The 21,192-nt window shown below is 39.3% G+C and overlaps 1 protein-coding gene across 3 annotated transcripts in view; it reads left to right on the forward strand.

Moving 5' to 3' along the window:
• Positions 1–15,952, forward strand: part of EEA1 (early endosome antigen 1) — a 53,526-nt gene extending 37,574 nt beyond the window's left edge. For all 3 annotated transcript variants that reach the window (XM_075274479.1, XM_075274477.1, XM_075274478.1), the window contains 14 exons: positions 121–234; positions 350–505; positions 914–1,053; positions 1,306–1,624; positions 2,449–2,550; positions 3,360–3,545; positions 4,486–4,668; positions 7,222–7,407; positions 7,722–7,853; positions 8,270–8,455; positions 9,328–9,566; positions 10,803–10,923; positions 11,926–12,024; positions 13,514–15,952. In XM_075274479.1, the coding sequence (XP_075130580.1) occupies positions 121–234; positions 350–505; positions 914–1,053; positions 1,306–1,624; positions 2,449–2,550; positions 3,360–3,545; positions 4,486–4,668; positions 7,222–7,407; positions 7,722–7,853; positions 8,270–8,455; positions 9,328–9,566; positions 10,803–10,923; positions 11,926–12,024; positions 13,514–13,636 (2,286 nt within the window). In that variant the 3' untranslated portion in view covers positions 13,637–15,952. The remainder of the gene's footprint in view (positions 1–120; positions 235–349; positions 506–913; positions 1,054–1,305; positions 1,625–2,448; positions 2,551–3,359; positions 3,546–4,485; positions 4,669–7,221; positions 7,408–7,721; positions 7,854–8,269; positions 8,456–9,327; positions 9,567–10,802; positions 10,924–11,925; positions 12,025–13,513) is intronic.
• The last annotated feature ends 5,240 nt before the right edge of the window (positions 15,953–21,192 follow it).

Consider the following 21,192-nt stretch of genomic DNA (forward strand, 5'->3'; position numbering starts at 1 on the left):
ATCACTGTTGGTAAGCAGACAACTAATAGAGTGTTATGTCTGGGAATAGGTGACTTTTTTCCTCTGTCATTTGCTTTTAGTATACTTTTATAATGGAGGTCTGATTTCACTTAATTTTAGATCAAAGCAAAGACGGAGCTTTTACTATCAGCTGAAGCTGCAAAGACTGCACAGAGGGTTGACTTACAAAATCATTTAGATACAGCTCAAAATGCATTGCAAGACAAACAACAGGTAAGCATTGCTTCGATATGGCTAAGCATGTCAAAGTATGTACAAAGAGTATTTGATCTATTTATTTTTTTTGTGTCATGTATTTTTCCATTGATCCTCTTCTTTTTCTAAGTAGGAGTTAAATAAAGTCAATACTCAACTTGAGCAAGTGACAACAAAATTGCAAGAAAAACAGGATCATTGTACACAACTGGAGCAAACACTCAAAGAGTACAAAGAAAAGCATCTGAACCTAGAGCAAAAAGCAGAAGCACTTGAGGGGCAAATTAAGGTGAGTACAGTTATTTGTACATACAAGGGGATAGTGGGGGAAACTGCTTCTCTGGACTTCCTACCAGAACTCCTATTAAAAATATACTACATCCAACTCTCCCCAGTACTAAAATACATCTGCTGCCCTGACAGAAAATTGTGAACTAAGGGTGCGTTCACACTACCGTCGGTGTCAGACAGGTAGTGTCCGCTCCTAGTGCCCGCTCAAAATCTGTCACGGACATTAGGAGCGGACACTAGCTGTGTCCGTGACACCTGTCATTCATTTCAATGGGCATCGGGTGCGTTCTTTTGCACTCCGTGCCTGTCCTTCCCTGTCCGCAAGTGAAGATGTCCGACTTCTCAAGCGGACAGAAAAACCCTGCATGTTAATAAGACAAGGATTTGTACATGTTGTTATCCTCAGAAACTGGAAACTGATCTAACAAGTGTGAAAGCAAGTCGTGAGCAATGTGTGCAAGATCTTCAGCAACAGAAGCAGCAGAGCTCCCAACTAGAGTTAAAAGTGACAGAGCTAGTAAAACAGCTTGAAGATGAGAAGATATTGTAAGTGATTAATGTACTGATGTAAATCTAATATACTATTCTAAGTTAAAGATGCCATTTATTACTCCTGGGGGTGTAATGGAAGAAAATACATATGTAGCAATTGTTTTCCCATGCTTTGTATGTAACCAGTGCTGATTATACATGGGTTATCGCTACTGTCACTTGCATTGGGCAATGTATATACATTTATGTGAGTAATGACTTCTATCCATTACCTTTGGAATAAAATAACTGTGAAATTGTTCACAGAGTGGTTAATGTGAAGCAAGAACTACAGAAAAAGTCAGATGCCCTGCTCCAGGCAAAGGAGCTGACTTCAAAACAAGAGAAAGAGTTGACCAGTCTTAAGGAATCAGCAGGAAAGTTGAAGCAAGACCTGGAAAAAATATCAACACACAAGCAAGAAGCTGTCAGCAACCTGGAGAAACTGAAGCTGGAGAGAGACACGTTGCAGAAAGAAGTTCTAGATACGAAAGACAAGTTAACGAAAAGCACAGAATCTCTAGAGAAGTCAAGAGAAGCACTGGAAAAGGAAAGACAGACTGGGAAAGAACTGATCCAGGTTATGGTTAGTATATTGACATGCTTGTGTTTCATGGGAACCTATCATCAGTTATTGGCCACCAAACTGGGTCCATAGCATTATAAAGCTTGTATATAGTATAACATCTATGCATTTGTTCATATCTTTAGGAGCTATATTTAATAAGAAACAGAAACATAATAATACTAACACTGTCTGCATTGTAACAGAATGCCTGGAGTCATTCAATAGAACATGTAGAAAATTTACACTATTAAAGCGATATAACAGCCCTTCACCCTTCCATGTATCAATCCTGACCCAGTTCGGGGAGGCAAATGGAAAAAAAATACAAAGAACATCCTCATTTGACATTATTCACAGATAAAACACTCAATTGAAGATCTACTGGAAATAAAATTGGAGTTCCTGTTTAATTTTTTATTTTTTGCTATTATGTTGGGGGCTGTTTGCTGAAATTTTTTTGTAATACTCTTAATTAACCTAACTAACTTCCTTAATAGAGGGCAGGCTCTAAAATTCATCCTAGCAGCCCTCTAACAAACCTGGAAAATCCATATGCTTCTGTATTGCCAGGTTGAAGAGCTGTAGCATTTGTAGTAGCTTTCTACAGCCATTTAAAGTGACCATTGTCCGTTTGGCAATTGCTTCAGCTCTACACATGGGATACTTTACAGCCTGATTTCTTTTAAAATAAGATTAGATTGGTGAAAGTACTTCTAATATACTTAAATAACTTGACGAGAGAAGTCTGAGAGTGGAGTTTCAGTCCGAAGCCCTGCGGTTTTGTAATTAATCCTGAAAAGTCTTACCATTAAGATGTACATGCTGTGTTATTGTTTCACTAGGAAAAATCACGTGATGATTTGAAAGTTAAGCTGAAAGCCCAGACAGACTCTGCATCTAAAGAGGTCCAGGAACTGAAGACTCATCTGACAGCAAAAGAGGAGGTAAGACTTGAGTCTGTTTTCCGTATGTTACTGAAAGCAAATAAGTAGATCAATAAGGCTCTGAGGCACATCCAGTTTCAGCAAATAAACGTTATTGTTATATTATACCATTTTCCAGTATACTTTCTGTATCAATCCCTCATTTTTCTAGATCTGGGCTTTTTGAACTTTTTTTTTTTTTTTTTTTTTTTAAACTCTGGCTTAACCAGCCAATCTGGTGTAATGCCAGGGCCTCACCAGCAAAGAAATACTGTCACCGCCATGCTAGACTCACCAGTGACATCGAAATACTACAGTACAGCAAACCTAATGCCCCTAGTAATGCCAAACGCCACATTGCAGCAGAATATACCTCCCAGAAGAACCAAGCACCTGAGTGCGCACATTTCACCCCAGCAGCGCCAAACAAATATCACAGTACAGGGCAAAATACTTCAGCAAGAAATTTCATTTACCACGATATAGCAACACTCCTAGCAGCATTGTCCCCAAACTGTCTCCTATCCTAAGGACAGGTACAGACTCCTTCTTTTCACCTATAGCCCATTAGCCGATGAATGGCTGAGGTGTTTAAACCCCATCCAGAATGTAGCAGAAGTTACAAAATTCATCTTACTGCAGTCTTTTCAGTGACCGCACTGGAGATTGCAGATCGCTGTACTTTGGCTATTTCTGTGTCCATTGCTACTTTCTGAACTGGATGTTATGGACAAAGGATAAATTTTCATTACATAATCCCTTTAAAGATGTCTTAGTTGGGCTGTAGTTTATTAGCCATATATTAACACTTTATAAACTTTTTGTTATAGGAATCTACAAAGTTAAAGACTGAAATACAAGCCATTAATGAAAAGCTGCAGAGTTCTACAAAAGAAAAAGAAAAACTACAGCAAGAACTTCAGACACAGCTGAAAAAGGTCAAAGCCTCTTCTGAGGAAGATAAGAAGAAACTCCAAAAGGATATGCAGGCTCTTGGTGCACAGCTAAAGGATAAGGTATTTGATGTTTGCTTGTACTACCTGCTTTAAAGAAAATAAGTGTCCTCCAGGCATCTTTAGTCACATACTTTCCTCTACTGACCTCTGCTTGTACTCTCAGGCACCTGCCCCCCTCCTCAATCACATGCTGCTTTAGGGTTCGTTCACACTGGGCAAGAGGGGGCGGATTCTGACGCTGAATCCACCTCAGAATCTGCCCCCTCACAATAGAGGTCTATGTAGACCGCTACCTTCCTTTTTTCTGTGAGCGGTATGCTCCGGCTCACGTAAAAAAGAAACGAGCTGTCCTTTCTTCAGGTGGATTCCACAGCTGAGTCAGCCCCAGCGTCTGCCTTGCGACAGCACCCTCCGGACAAGGCCCATTCATTTGAACCTACTCTGAGGGGGAAACCTTGACTGTCGGAAGCCGTGACAGTCGTGGCAGGTGCATTTTGGTCCATTTCTGATGCGGCTTCCCGCATCAGAATCAGGACCAAAATATGCCATTCCGTGCCCCGTGTAGACTAGCCCTTACTCTACGGAGTTCTGCTTGTACTCCCAGGTATCTGCTCCTCTCCTCAGTCACGTGTTGCTTTCTTTATGCTCTAGGTGGAGATGCAATGCCCCATAGTAAGTACTTGAAGGGAAGTATTTCACATTATACTACTGGCACCCTCATGCTCAGAGAAGTAGAATTGTGGTGCTGGCAAAAAAAAAAAAGTCTGTTATCTCCAGAATAATGGGTTATAAGTAACTGCAGGTCTTGCTACTCCTATTCAGTATTTCTAGCTAGACTCAGCATGACTTGTGGGTTTTGGCAAAATCAGGTACCCTTTAAATGTTTCCTGAACTGCTGCTCGTCCCATTTCTGAAGTTCTATTTTAAAAAAGCAGCAAGTTTGTAAACGAGGGAAGTACAATGTATTTTATGTTGTATTTTTATACATTTTTTATTTCAGGTACAACAAGAGGAGAAGCTCCAGCAGCAGATTACATTGCTTACTGGGGAGCTGACATCCGAAAAAGGGAAGCTGTCTGATTTGCAGAAGGCCAATGAAGGCCTCCAGGAAAAACTGGGGAACCTCCAGTCAGATATGTATGGAAAAGAGTCTGAAGTTTCTGCTCTTCGACAAGATCTTAAGGTATGTCCATAGTGAAATAATTTCTCTTGTGCATAAAGACTGTGGGGGAGGTAGAGGGAGTCATGAGTCGCAAATAGGTAGGGGGGTTACTGTGGTGCATTATATAGCATGGAGACATTGTGGAGCATTTTATACTGTGTGGGAAGCACCGAGGGACATTATATATACTTTGTGGGGGCTGCAGGACAGCAAACTGTAAGATACATAGATACATTGGTTGCAATTTTGGCGGCACACAAATTTTTCCAGTATGGATCCTCAAAATTTCTTATGGCAGAATACAGTGCTAAAAGGCAGATTAATTTTTCAACATTTATTTTTCAAATGCCGCCAAGTACAGCAGAAGGAGCTCCCCGGCAAAATTCTCCTCCAAAAATGGTTGCCGCCTTCAGAAAGTTTGGGAACCACTGCTGTACTATATTGTGCAAATTCAGTAGCTACATTTTTACATACACATGCATGCATTTGTTCTCGGTAAGTTGCTAGACACAGCTGGTGGCAGTTTATCTCCCTGGAGAACAAATCAATCTTGCGTGTTATAATTCAACATGCCAGATCCTTTCTTTCTCCCATCTTCCATCTGCTATCATACACCCCCCCATGCACAATAAATGATCAGCTGGCCCTGCAAAAATAGATGAGTTGGACTGTGGTAAATGTGTTGCCTTCACTTTGGCCAATAGCTAAATGTGCTCTCCTTTCAGCATCCACTTGTCTGGGATGCCATTACATCGTATGTATCTGTCCCTTGAAGTACCTAGGACAATTATGCATTTAACAACTGGACTATTTAATTTAATGGATTCCACCTACTGCTTCTGTAATCGATATGATTTTTCTGCAGTGAAAATGAACATTGACTGACAGTTCTCAATGGTTTTGATCACACCATGATCAGACAGACGTTGAAAACCTCCTCTAATTCATGAAAAAAAGACTGAATTCCTACAAACACAAATATGCAAGAAACTCTGCGTCTAATTATATAATGTTCATAATTTTAGAATATAATTGATTAATCATCTTACTCTACTGTAAAGCCAGAGTCAGTAACTATTTTATGACTCTGCAGCCCTGCTTCTGCTGGACATCCATTTTAGCCTATCAAATGCTTAGCATAGCATTACAGGACTTTATTCATGATAACATTGAAGACTAGGCTCACACTACTGTTAGTGAAGTCTATTGGCCTCATCCGTGATGAGATAGGAGGACTGATGCAGATGAAGCCCTCACTATCTTCGTCTGTTCCTGTTCATTCTAATGTAAAAACCATGATGGAAGTCTGTTTACCTCCTGCATTTATGACTTTATGTTGTATTTAGGTATTATTATTATTATTATGATTACTTGTATGGCGCCATCATATTTTGCAGCATTATACAGTCAATGACAGTCACTGTCCCATGTAGGGCTCACAATGTACATTCCCTATCAGTATGTATGGGAGTAAATCCACGCAAACATGAGGAGAACTTACAAACACCTTGCAGATGTTGTCCTTGTCAGGATTTGAACCCAGGACTCCAGTGTGGCAAGGCTGTAGTGTTAAACTCTGAGCCACTGTGTTCCATTAGGAAAGTGAGCAAACATGATGGAAGAAACAATGGGAACAGACACATATGGGGGGTCTCAGTCTACATCAGTCACTCTATCGGGGTTTGTCTGTCGCTGTGATCCTATTAGAAATTAGAGCGATGGACTTTAACTCATCATAGTGTGAATGTAGTCTAGCATATAATTATAAACACTGAATAAGGGCGGGTTCACATCTGCGTCCGGTCTCCGCTTTCAGGTTTCCATCTTCTGCAGACAGGAGAAACCTGGCAGACAGTGTCCTCCCATGAGCGTTTTGGGGTCTGATCGATGAAACCATTTTTTTTTTTAACCGGACACAAAGTCCTGCATGTCCGACATTGTGTCCAGTTAAAAAAAAACCCAAAAAATGGTTTTGCAGTGGAGACCACAAAACGCTCACGGGTGGACACTTTGCAAACCCATTCATATGAATGGGTTTGACAAGTGACTGCCGGTTTCTGTCTCCTGTCCAGTTTCTCAGGCAGAAGATGGGAAATCTGAAAGAGGAGACCGGGCGCAGGTGTGAACCAGCCCTGAATCTAAGCTAAGTAGCGAAGCGAGGTAATGGTGGAATTTGTTATTTACAACTCTTCTACTTCTAACGTTGCTTTATCGTTTAACATTTGGGTAATGCTACGATAAAAGGGAAAAGTATAGTTTTAATCCAGCCAAACTTTCTCATCCCTCTTTTGCCATTACTTAGGCAGCAATTCTGCCTTTAGTAGGAGCCCACAGTACACAGTGCAGCTTTCTGTGTCCCGGACTCCCACCTGCTAAGTATGTTTTCTGAAATGATATCTTTCACTTTTGGGACTGTTATGCACTAATGAAAAAAATATGACGGACTGATACCTAAAACAAAACCGACTCTGCTTTCCAAAACAAGTAACAAGCAACTGTTTATAAGGTTATGAGTGGTCAGCTGTGTTTGCTATGGAGTTGTGCATGATAATAATCCATAAACATATATTTTAGTCTTTAGAGGAGAAGTTAGTCTTGGCCCAAGAGGAACTGAAGTCTAACAGGAATGAAATAAATAGTCAGTTGAAACAGATTAAGGAGTTATCCACAATGAACACTACCATGGAGCAGGAAATATCAACCAAGACAAACCAACTGAAGGAACATGAGCACAGTCTCCAGGAGTTGAAAAATCAGAAGGTAAATCACAATATCCTTGTAACTTTCTTATTTTTTATCTTCATTTTTTTTTTTAACTTTCATTATCACACAACATTACTGTAAGATATTTCAGGTTGCCATTTTGGACTGTATTATACCACTGTGTGCTTCTTTTGGGCCGTATGTTTTATTGAGATTTTTGTTTAATTTTTTCTTAAAGTGAATTTTTTCTTTTAGAGTAGTAATTTGAAATAGATTTAAAACATATATGTATTTTGAACCCTATTGTTCAGAAACTCCCAAAAAGTAGGCAATATGCTTAAACCACAACAACTTTTTTTTTCTGTTTTCAGGATCTCATAGACAAAGATTTGAGTGATGAAAAAATGAAAGCAAATAATCTAACTGCCCTTAAGGGTAAGTTAGAAGAAGAACTGACAAAGAAGAAACAAGAACTAAAGAATGTCAGAGAAGATTATCAAAAGGTATATTATAATTATTACTAAGTATACTAGATCGGAGACAATACTCTACATGCTCGAGTACTACTGTAAGTCATGTAAATGACAAGTGTAGCAATAAAAACTATCAAATACACATGTAACGAGGTAACCCAAACTTCTGCAATTAGCTAAACTGCTGCAGCGTGATATCTTATCACAGATAGCAACAACAACAGTGAAAAGTCATTGAAACATGTATTTGATGCAGCATTGTGGAGTTCTTTATAGAGAGCAGTAGGAATGGTTTGCAGTAAAATAAGCAGTGCAATGAGTGACAGATAGGAACGGATATCTTTTTTTTATTTTCATTAGATTTTAACTTAAAAAAGACCAGTTTTGACAATGTCTTCAAGCTGGTATCCGGACAATAAAATGAACTATCTGTGATTTCTTGACAGAAAACAAGCAGTCTAGAAGAAGCCAAGCAGCTTCTGATCCAGCAGAAGCTGGAGATCCAGGGTAAGATGGAGAGTTCAGTGGCAGCCCTCAAGCAGGAGAAGGACCAGCAGCAGACTCTGAAGGATGAACTGAAAAAAAAGGAAGTAGAATGGAAGAAGCAGCATACAGAGCTGAGAGAAAAACTGGTAACTAATCTTTTTTAGGAACTACCGTATATACTCGAGTATAAGCCGGGGCCCCTAATTTTACCATAAAAAACTGGGAAAACTTATTGACTCGAGTATAAGCCTCATAGTAATAGCAGTTAACCCCATCATGTCTCTCATATTAACCCCCTGTGTGCCTCACATAAGAGTTACTGATATGCGGGACATATGGAGGTAATAATTAGGTGTCTTCATAATTAAGGTCCTTTATTAGTACCCTCATGTGTCTGACATATTATTAACCCTTATATGGTGCTCACAGCGGTTAATATGAGGTACATGATGGGGTTAACTGCTATTAATGTGAGGCACATGGAGTTACTGAAATTAAATTAATAACCCCAAATGCCTGACATTAATAGCCATAACCCCAGTATGTACCTTTGTGTTTTACTTTCACTTTACTGTAGCTTCCTCTCCTCCATACGACAGACATCTTCTATAAGACACAATGCATCCTGCACACAATGGCCACTGACTTATCTGCAGATGTTACATTCTAGTGGCTACAGGACCTTTGATAACATCAGTCACGTTACCTTACATGACAAGCCAATCGCTGAGCAGTAGCACTAAAGGACCTCCCCTTCATTTAATTTATGCAGGTCCTTCCAGTTTTCTGTGCTCCGTGGACCTTGACTCGAGTATAAGCCGAGGGGGGCTTTTTCGGCATAAAAACTGTGCTGAAAAAGTCGGCTTATACTCGAATGTATATGGTAATAGGTACATATACTTACGGTACATACGGTACAAATAGTAATATATCATCCCATAAATTAAATTGATTCTAAATATGTTTAGATCTGAAATATTAGAGCATTTATGTGCGTCTTTTGTATGTCTCTCATCAGACGGCAGAAGGAAAGGAAAAAGAGGAGCAAAAGAAGAAACATGAAGAGAATGAGTCTAAGCTGACCATGCAGATCACAGCTTTGAATGAAAACTTGGCAACCCTGAAGAAGGAATGGCAGAGCAGCCAGCGAAGGGTTGGCGAGCTGGAAAAGCAAACAGATGATTTGCGAGGGGAGATTGCAGTACTGGAAGCAACAGTTCAAAATAACCAGGAGGACAGACGGGCACTTCTGGAAAGGCAGGTTTTACATGCATTTTATTTCCAGATGGTTCTCACACTCAATGGTTGAGCAGATGAAATAACCACTGAGTCTCTGCTGTTTTACACAGCAGGGACCAAGTGGCAGTGCCTGTGAACAGTGTCATCTCTGACTGCAGAAGGCTTCAATAAAAAGTTATGGGTATCGCAATTTGGCTATGCAGATAAAAAAAAATTGTTTTTTGTTTTTTTTTGTTGTTGTTGTTCCTCAAAACTTTTTTTCTTAGAAAAAAAAAGGGAAAAAAAACATTACTATACTAAATTTGGTATCACAGTGACCTTACTGACCCATCTTAAAGGGGTTTCCCATCTCCCTGTCTTGGCAGCTTTGCCTCTTCTTCTTACTTCTTGTAAACTTGGGGGAATGATTTGACTGTTTGATGAACATGACACTATAAAGTGTCAAAATAGACTTAGACTGCCTTTACCATGAGAGATTATTTATTATAATTATTAGAAATCTAACATAAATGCAGATCAAATAATTTGCACATTAAATGTATATTACATTACACATGCTTACTTAGAGAATGGACTCCATGTTGAATTTTTGTTTACATAGAGAGTTAAAACACCCGGCCCTCAGAGCCTTTATTAGCAAACTGTACATAACAGAACTGATTGTCTTGACTCCAGAGGTGTACATAACAGTGACAGCAATCAGCCCCACCAGAGTAATAGTTCAAGTTATCCGTCCTCTCTATCAGATACAGGCTGTACACCATGGAAACGATGTGTAAACAAATGGGAGGAACAATCTAACATAGCAGGCAAACAAAGCAGCATTGCTAAAGGGAATACTCTTGAATTTAAGTTGTCATTGTATTTAAAAGCACATTGATATATCAGCATTGTCAAAAAGACAAAAATGACTTATTGTAGACATGTTATAGCCAACATTTTTGTATGCTTGTTTTTTTCAGCTGAAATTATAAAGGTTATAAAAGCAGAATTCACACTTATCATTAAGTATTCTTTTAGGAGCCTATTAGTTTTCTCTAGAAATGCCATTTTCCATCCAGAAGTTGAAGTGTGACTTTGTAGGACTGCAGCACATGCTCAGGATCATGCTCTGATTAAGGTCCCAGGTACACATATACATCAGGACGGTAGTTTTGACATTGACATTGTTACACATTTTTGGTCTGCACATGACTTGTGATTCTTTTTGTTGCAAAGTGCATTTTGCTAGTATTTCTTACTGTTGTCTTTCAGATATCTCAAGAGTGAAGGAGAAATTGAAAAGCTACAAGCCAAAGTAGTTGAATTACGTAAAAAAGTAGATGAAACCACATATGCCATGGAGGAGCTTGGCAGAGAAAATCAGTCACTACAGGTGATTGCAGCATACCTTTTCTTTATGCTCTGAACATTGTGAGAACATCGTGAGAATCTAAAATTTGTCCTATAAATAAAAGCAACAAGCATCCATGTGTATAGTGGACTAGCAAAATCATTTATAGTCAGCTGAATCTGCTAATGTCAGTTGGAACAACAGCCGAGAATCTGATGTGTATGAAGACAGTACTACAGTCCAGAAATATTTACGCAAAAAAAAAAAAAAAATTTTACGCAAAAAAGTAAACACTGAAACTCACCATATATTCACCATAATTCCCAAGGGTGCACGACCTAGAAGCTTCTGGACTCACGAAGCAAGACTTCAATAGTAAGATGCAAACAGTAAAATAGGTCCGCAGTCCTTTTCGGATATATTTAAAATTTAACTTTTAATTCATGGTTTAAAAAGTACAGATTTCCAGATAGAAGTCAAAAAAATGAAGTTCCAAAGTGAAGAAAAAGTTAGGAAAATACACACATAGTGATTAAAAAGTATGGAACGCCGACACGTTTCGAGGTAGAACTACCTCTTACTCATGGCAGGAGACCTGCCATGAGTAAGAGGTAGTTCTACCTCGAAACGCGTCGGCGTTCCATACTTTTTAATCACTATGTGTGTATTTTCCTAACTTTTTCTTCACTTTGGAACTTCATTTTTTTGACTTCTATCTGGAAATCTGTACTTTTTAAACCATGAATTAAAAGTTAAATTTTAAATATATCCGAAAAGTACTACAGTCCACTAATAATCGGCACTGTAGGACAGATGGATTAGGCATGTTGTGTTGAAACCTGCCTGATCCTTTGTTCCCCAGGAAAGAAGTAACTTTAAGAGGGTTGTGAAGTTGACCTAAGCTTGCATGTTTATGGGTCGGCAAGAAAGATAGTTATGAAATGTATATGTATATTCAGAACTGTGGTTTTTTTGCATAATAAAATACATACAGAGGGCCGTTGTTTAGTTTTTCTATCTCACCTTAACTATTTTACCTTACAGATAAAACACAGTCAGGCACTAAATAGAAAGTGGACTGAAGACCATGAAGTACAAAACTGCATGGAGTGTGGGAAAGGATTTTCAGTAACAATAAGAAGGGTAAGCTATGAAATGACTTTATAGAGATTGGCTGTTCTATAGGCACAGCGTTAATATCAGTTCACTTGTTCGCAGCTTTCTTTGTTGACTTGTGGGTGCACAGTTTACCTACACAACATAATGTGATCATACTGGCATCTAGTATTTTAGACAAGGTTTTATACAGTACATAACTTTGTTAGATCATGCAAAACGTAATTTAGAATTATTTTTTTTAAAAAAAGTTTTTGTGTATTTTCCAGTAGTTTATAGCCTTATTTTGTCACCCTTCAAGGCAGGGGGACATGAAATACAGCTACTGTAGGTGAATAGTACTGTAAGTTCATAGGTGAAAGTGTACCATCTGCACTGTACATGTGCCCTCAATTTCAAGATTTGCACCCCTGTAGCCCAATTATATTTTTAGCTGCCCATGGCCAAGGTGGGAGGTCCATAATGTGGACTGTATTTCCTAGGTTCACCTTGCTAATTGTCCATTCCTCCTCCAAAATCATTCATGCACTGCACATGCTCAGTCTGTTAGGGTGGCACATGCATGCTTATGTAGACCTGAGCTAATAGAGAAGTCAAAGACTAAACTGAGCATGAACATGGGCTACAATGGCAAGAGTGCTCTAACATTGGTAGGGAAAGTAGGATTTTTTTTTTTTTTTTTTCTTTTTGTATTGATAAATACACTTTTGCTAATTATGTTTCTAGATGACAAAGATAATATTTAAAGGTATTGTCCGGGATAACTTGAAGTCCCTACACTACTCTAAACACCCCCCCCCCTACTTTCTAAATAACATCAATTATAAAAAATGAATAGCTACCTATATCCTTGAGGCGGTCATGTGACCGCCCGAGGGACATTTTCTGATTATTCGGTGATGATCTGTTTCCCCATTTCTGGAAATGGATCGTCACTACTCCCATCCACTCCGTTATACTTACCATTCAGGCTTCATCTGGCGAGACGGCTCCTCCCTCTGTAAAGATTTTGGTTGTGTGCGCTCTTCATCACTGTAAATGCCGCCACTAGTAATTCACCTGTACTGCGCTTCCACGCATGCGTAGTAGAGGTGATTCATTGCCGCTGAGAAGTAGGAGTACGGAAGCAGTACAGGCGGAGGGGCCATCTCGCCAGAAGAAGCTTGGAGGGGTAAGTATACAACATGGGTCGGGGTTCGGAAGAGTGGGATAGCTATAGAGACGAGGGGAGGAGTGAGGAAGTTACATAGCAGGAAGCAGAAGCATTTAAACAAAAGCAGAGATACCAGGAGCCCCCAAAGACACCCAGAAATCACTCAAAACATGCTAAAAGGTATATGGGTGTATTTATTAGTAGCAATGACATTTAAAAAAAACAAAAAAAAGCTTCTTTTTTTTTTTTGCCCGGAAAACTGCTTTAATTGTGAAAAGGCAAGGCAGTGTATACTGTGTATGTTAGTGTCATTTGTGGTAACTTTTTACCAATGTTGTATTTTTTTTTTTTTTTTCTTTGCAGCACCACTGTAGACATTGTGGAAATATCTTCTGTGCAGAATGTTCCTCAAAGAATGCCTTAACTCCCTCCTCCAAAAAACCAGTCCGCGTTTGTAATACATGTTATAGTGATTTGCAAGGATAGTAAAGGATCTGTAGAGAAATCCCTGCAAATTACATCTAGTATTTTTGTTATTGCACTTCATAAAGCACTCAAAGTACTTATTCCTTTGGATGAAGATTGTAAAATTTAAGAACACATAATGACCTTTTCAATTGTTTTATTGCTACAAAGTAAAATATTGTATTTTTCATGACACAAGCTTAGGAGAGCATCCTGCCCCATGCCCCACACATCTGTGCTGTCTGCTGCCATCTTTGTTTGCCAGCTGCCTGTAAATAGTAGCCTAACAGAAAAGTAACAATGTATTTTTTATACATATCTTGACAGTAAACAAGGAAACACATGAGTCTGAAATGTAGTTTTGCTGCCTGGGAGTAAGACTGTAAGTCTTTTTTCAGTACTGATCCGCCTTCTGAGGTGTTTTTGGCTCTGCATGCTCTCACTCACTGCAGACCGTTGAAGACCATATCTTCCTGGCAATGAAAATTAGTATTTCACCATCCTCTTGTTATTTGCACATCCAGATATCTGGACTGAATCGGTTGTGTAATGCAGGCTCTCCAGTGATTATTTTAGTGTGTACACGTGTGTACTTGTGTGTAATGATGAATATGATTGAATGCGCAGTATTCCTGACCTGTACTTTGTCCCAAGGCATGACTACATACTTTGTTCATTTGGGTGATATTTTCTGTGTATGTGGCCTTGGTCTCCCATAATGCTATTGGTGCTGACTAGAAAATAAGACTTTGTACTTGGTTACTGTTGTCTAGCATCTGGTTTTCTATCTTCCCACTAGATCGTACAATATCCAGATATCCCACTAGTGACAGGTTCGGTTTTGTTTTTAAGCAAATTAGGTGCTTTGTTTAGAATCCTATCTGATATTGAGGTGAGGAGGTAAACCATTACCTTACGCATGTCACGTCCAATACTGTGACATAGCTGCAGAACAAATCGATTTGACTTTATTCTAGCAGAAGGGTACCTGTGGATGTTACCACTATAATGCGGGATTCACACTTGCGTTGGAGTCTCTGTAATCTGCCGCAGAATCTGCTTAAAATTGGCGGAGAGAAAAGTTCTGCAAGGAGGACTTTTCTCTCTGCTGATCTCTGTATAAAACTGGCGGAAATTCGGCAGACCCATTCTAGTCTATGGGGATTGCAGGTTTCCACTTGTAACCCAAAGGAAGGAATCCCAAACACTTGTGTGAAACTAGTCATGCTCTCTTAATATTGGCACAGAGTTGCATTTTTAGTGGCTTCTCATTGGATTACATAGTTCTGTTAAGTGGCTGCCCCCACTGACTCGTACTATCAGTTTTACATCAGGGGCAACTAAAACTTGGTGGAATGACCAGAGTCTAATTTATACAATATTCTGTTAGAGCGTAACGCTATTGTAGAAATACAGTAATCGCAGAGTTTTTCCAGGTTTCTTTTTGCAAATAAAGCAGAATCCTTGTATTATGTAACGTTTACTGTCTGTGAATGGAAACTTTAAAAAAAAAAAAACCTCCAGACCCTGAAAACTGTTATGGACCTAGTCCTGCTCTCAACTGAGAAAGCTAAAGTTGTTGTCTAGTCTAGGAAGTGCAGTGCCATCTGAAACCACTAGGATCCAAAATGACACACTTATATTGTAGATGAGCAAAACAATTGTGCTACTGATATACGCAGTCGTATTCGCTTCTCAACTGCGGGAACTTTAATTCTAGCCATGCATATTTGGGGCTGTTCACATGGAAGTATATGGAGCTCGTTTTGAGGTGAATACCGCCTCAAAGTTGGCTTCAGGTTCCAGTCTGTGGTGGATGCATGCTGAAAAATAGAAGTATCTTCCCATATTTGTTGCAGATTTCACATCTGATTCAGCTCCATGGGGCCAGAATTTGGAGAGTGAATTTGGGGTGGTTAAATTTCTCTTCAAATTCCTCCATGTGAATGGTCCTTGAGGTGAATGCTTCCTGAAGTAGACAACAATGTTGTATGGATTGAGATTTCCGACTTTCCCCAACGGCAGGTATTGGGAGAGAAAATCAGATTTGGGATTTTAACATCCTTTGTTCCCAAGGCAGATAAGCTGGAGCTGGTAGTGCCTGGCAGTGGCTTTCTCCTCTCTTCTTTTTGATAACATGAGCATGCTCAGCTGATGATGAGAATAATGGCTTCTAGCTGAGTCATCTGAAAAGTGGCCATGTACATTATACCTATTTGGGGCACCTAAAGTCAATTGAACTAGCGTTTTGATGTGTATGGCCGGCCTACATCTGTGGATTGAAACCAGTGATTTCCCATTTGCTTACGCTAGGTTCACACCTGCGTTCTACTCTCCATTCTGTGCTTTCCGTCTTCTGCATGCCAGGAGACGGAAAGCACAGACCGGATCCGGCCATGAGCGGCGGTGAGCGTTTTATGCTCTCTGCAGCGAAACCGGATTTTTTAATCCGGACACAGAGTACTGCATGTCCGACTCTGTGTCCGAATTAAAAAAACGGTTTCGCAGCAGAGAGCGCAAAACGCTCACCACCGCTCACGGCCGGACAGCTTTCTCACCCATTCAAATGAATGGGTGAGAGACTCCTGCAGGTTTCCGTCTCCTGCGCTGTTTTATGCAGGAAACGGAAACCTGCAGTACGGAGAGCACAACGCAGATGTGAAGGAGCCCTGAGAAATAGTGAGACATGATAACACAAAGTATTACAAAGTTGCAGAATGTCATTCTTCATTTTACAGTATCTAACCTTTGTTTACATCTAAAAAGCTCCTCCGCTAAGTCATAAAGAGGTTCCGCATCACCCGAAGGTAAAGAGGAATCTTTATGCCAACCAAACGTTTTAGTCTGTAAGGCTATGTAGCATACCTTTTAACATCACTTAATACTTAAGTCTCTGCTATATGTTGTCACATGTGGACATTTTAGTATTTTAACCGTTCTGTTCTGCCAAAAGAATATTTCTTTTTTTTTTTTTTTTAACTGTTTTGTAACATTTGTAATTTTAGTAGAAAACTCCTGGTATTACGTGGACTTGTTACTATGTCATGTATTTGAGTGTAACTCCTCTCCCTTGTGCAGATAAGAACAAGCATGTGGTATGAAATCTGCTTCTGTTTTCTGGCTTTAGTGTCTCTCATTCTTCACAACCGTATCACTGGGCGGAGGGTATGAAAATTTCACATCAAAGTAATGTACACTGTAAATGAATGTGATTTTTAGCAAACCCCATTTACTAGCTGCATTGAAAATCATCTTTGGGCTTCTGCAGGATTTAACACCACGACACATCCCATCTTATGTGGCTATAGATTTCTCCTATTACAATGTGAAGTAAATCTCAGTCATTTGTACAACATTGCACATTAGATATCTCTCCCTTTACCAGTCATGCCATGAACATGTGTAAATGTAGAAGACTGTGTCATAAAGTACATGGGTGGTCTTATAGGAAACGATTTTTATACTTTCCAAGGGGCTCTGTGCCCTTATTGCTTGAAACCACTGTCACTTAATGTATGGGCTGGGATGAAGCTAACAATCTATAGATTTGATCTACCTGTTGATACGTTTATTCATTTACATTGCTATATCCACTACTATTAGTACTTTAGGGTCCTTGGTAGAGATGAGCGAACACTATTCGAAACAGCCGTTTCAAATAGCACGCTCCCATAGAAATGAATGGAAGCGGCCGACACGCAGACTTTGTCGGCTGCCAGCTACGTCCATTCATTTCTATGGGAGCGTGTTATTCGAAACGGCTGTTTCGAATAGTGTTCGCTCATCTCTAGTCCTTGGCTTAGGTCTTTTGGATGTGCGCCCTTTTCTATATGATAGTGCGGCTAGTTTTTTGTATATTCTTAACACGTCCTGCCATTCTATACCAGTTTGCAGAATAGCCACAATACACCGTCTCCAGGTATTCATGGTCTTCAATTTCTTAGTGATCAGAAAATAGTCTCAATTCAGAAATTTTAAAGAAAGATAAAACTTAGGAGTGAATGCTAAAAGTATACCAGTATACCACTGCTAGTCAGGCCGCAACTCTGTAACACAACAGTTTTATAGAAATTCTGCCAAAGAACAAATCTGTTAATATCCTGCTGATCTCCATTATTGCCTGAAGACTTGACTAAGACATAGTACAGTGAGGAGGAGGGGGACGGCTCCCTAGGACACAAAGGGAATATTTCATTATGTATTTCTTAGTTATAATTCTATGTGACAAAGTAGGATCAACATTAAAACAAGAGATTTATGAAGGAAGTGCTGGATTTAGTGTGCATTTTGTATGTTTAGTGTCCTTTTAATAGTGTGTGCTCATATAGGGTTGTCAACATGATGGTTACATAAATATTATCCACCCTATTGTTGTAAGGTATGGATATTACTGATCCAATAGTGCCAGTAGATATCCACATACTCAGTACATAGTAAGAGAAATGTATAGGGACAAGTGCAGAGAAAAACCAGTGTCTTTGCTATATTGTACGACACATTTTAATGTTATTTGGCTATGCACAGGATTGAATATGGTCAATGTTTCAGTTTAAGGGCAGTGATGAGAGATGTTTGGATGTTGCTACAGAGTCGGCTCAAGTTTCTCAATATGATGTGATGCAAAGCTGAAAAACTTTTGAGCCATTGCCAAACTTTCCAGAAAGGATTACCTTCAGTTATACATGGTGGTGGACGTCTTACCTGTTAGGTATCTACACAGGGCTCACTCCAGGTGCTCACTTTGCATTACCTTTTATCAGCAAAATGAATACTTTTTGTGTTTTTTAGTTTAAATTAATTTCCTTTTGTGAACAATGTGCCATATGTGCTGGTTAAACATGGCTCCATGGGCAATGTCTTGTGGATTTTGTGTAAATCTTATTACTTATCCAGCAATCGCATCAGTATAACTTGTGCTTAGCTGCTGTGTGATACTGAGAGCTGTGCAACTTCTACCTCTACTACACTTCTGCATAAAACATGGCAGCACTGCATTACCCTGTGGCTTCTCCTCACATATTCACAAGACCTTAGATTCTGCAAGGTGTTTAATACATGTGCAAAATTTCTTTGACTACCTCTTCAGTATGTGCATTCAGTTAAGTGACCATCTTTGCATGTTATATGTATATTGGGATATACACAGAAAATGTTACTATCTCTCACGCCTGCACCTAGAGTGTGGCGGACACCGGGAGATACAATTCCCTGCATTTAATAGACTTAAAGATGGTTCTGGGTCTGATCCGATGACATGACTGAAAAATTCACTGTTCCCTAATCCCCAAATAAAATTAGGTACATGTATCATGTATAACTTGTACAAGTAAAGCAGAATGGTTACCAAGTTACTACATATTTATAGACCTCCTGCAACTATTTTTACATTTTTTTACAGTGAAAAATGAAGTGATTTTTCAGCATCTTATTTGCCAAATACGTTGTTTTGTGTCTGCAGTAGACCTGTGCATGTCATGGAAACCATCCTTAAGCAAACCCTCCCTCCTACTTACTGATATACATGTTTTTAGCACAGAATAGGGGACGAGTATATGGCAGCATGACTGCACAATTCGGGTATATTAGGGAATTAGATATGATACATTTTTTGACTTGTACCTGTGTACATAGCCTACATGGTCAGACATACTCTTAGACTGCAGAATTATTCATGTGCATTGTTTTCTCAGCATTTTTGCTGGTAAATGGAAGAGGACTTGCTTCTTTTTACGTTTTTCTATTCTTCTCAGAGTGCCAACTGTGTGTGCCCTACTGCTGATGTGAATGGCAATGGCTTTTGTTCTGTGTTTATGCCTGAAATCCATTTTCTGTATTCTGTCACCCCAAACACTACGTATACTGAGTCAGTATTAGAAAAACCATGACTGAGGGAAAAATTTAAAACGGTTCCATTTGTTGATTCCCCCCCCCCCCCCCCCCCTGCGAAGTTCAATCCTATTTTGGTGGCCAGACAGAAAATAGCATAAAAAAGGCAACACAAGCAATACATTAATTTATACCTTCTCCACATAAACCTTACATACTAATGTCATTACAGTCTACAATATATGAGTTTCCTTGGAAGCATTAGGTTCAATGACCTGCTGACATACAAGAAGTGCACGTTGTACAGCGCTCCAGTCTCCATCTGTGTAACATGTCATTGTCAGCAATACTATTATACATTTTTGCAGCTATAGCAGAAGGATGTAGTGATTTTTTGCCACAATAGCACTCAATGTACTGCTTATCAAAAACAGATTTCCGGTGACAGACCACAATATATTATTCCTATAGACCATATTCTTTGAGAAGACCACCCCCCTAAAAGACCACTTCTCAATACAAGTTTTGTTTGGCATCTCCAAGAGGTATCACTGCACTATTCTTTAAGGCTTGGAGACACATGCAGTAATACTATCAGGTTAGCTGCTAAAAAAAAAAAAAAAAAGTTCCATAAACATGCCACATGTAAAATCCACAAAAGTGACTTCAGGCTTCAAAGACGCCCCATGTGAATTATTACTGCAGGTTTTGGGCCATGGATTTAACCTTTACAATGCCAAGGTGATTTTGCAGTGTAAACCACTACTGAATGACCCTGCAGACACTTAGCAGTGTTTTCGCTATGTGTGGCCTTAGGCTTAGGGTCCTTTCATACTAATGATTTTTCCACTAACCTATGTTAACGTGCTGTCTGTGATATAACTTGCCATTATAGTGAATGGAGACATTCAGGCATCCACTATTTATCACTGGCCAAGAGAGGCTGAGAAAAAATATAATTTTATTTTTTGTCTAGTCATCTTGGCCTTTCAAATCTACAGGTCCGTGAGAAAAACGGATGTTATCCGTGCGCTCTCTGTGTTTCATCTGTTTTCAGGTATTCATTGTTGAAATGAGGATGCTGGGAAAAAAAAGTGTCCGCAAAAACAATAAAACTGACACATTGTACACAGATCAAAAATGGAAATACACCAGGATATTCAGTGTCTGGGTTTTTGTTTTTTTAAATCTAGCCTGCATTTGTGTGAAAGCAGTCTTAGTCACACACAGCAGAGTTTAAAAAAGCCCATTTTTAAAAAACAAACAAAATCCCCCTCTGCCTCGACTAACAATAAATCAGATGATGATCTGACTTCTACATCTGAACTTGTCCCTAGCCTAGCAAAGATAATCTCCTACGATTTCCCATAATAAGGTGTCCTTGTCAGTCATATTTCCATGACACTACAGTAGGGATCACTGGGATTATATTAAGGATATGCATATGTATTTCAGCTAATAAACCCCTTGATCACTGTGGCTCTTACTACATATTGCACTTATCACTCCGACACTCTCAGTTGGACTGTAGTAAAAGCAAACCGTTGTAAATGAAGCTTTGGTTGTATTTGTCTTTCTGTGGTTATCCAACATCCAGACTACACAATTCCACCTGATACCCAACAGAGATGACACATTATTTGTAACAGAAAATACATAATCAGTAATATTCACAATCTAGATGATAAAACACCTCAATTCAACATCATGGGGCCACGGTGTACCCCATGTTACCGCATCTACTGCACGAT

This window comes from Leptodactylus fuscus, chromosome 5 (genome assembly GCF_031893055.1).
Source record: "Leptodactylus fuscus isolate aLepFus1 chromosome 5, aLepFus1.hap2, whole genome shotgun sequence".
Taxonomy (NCBI): domain Eukaryota; kingdom Metazoa; phylum Chordata; class Amphibia; order Anura; family Leptodactylidae; genus Leptodactylus; species Leptodactylus fuscus.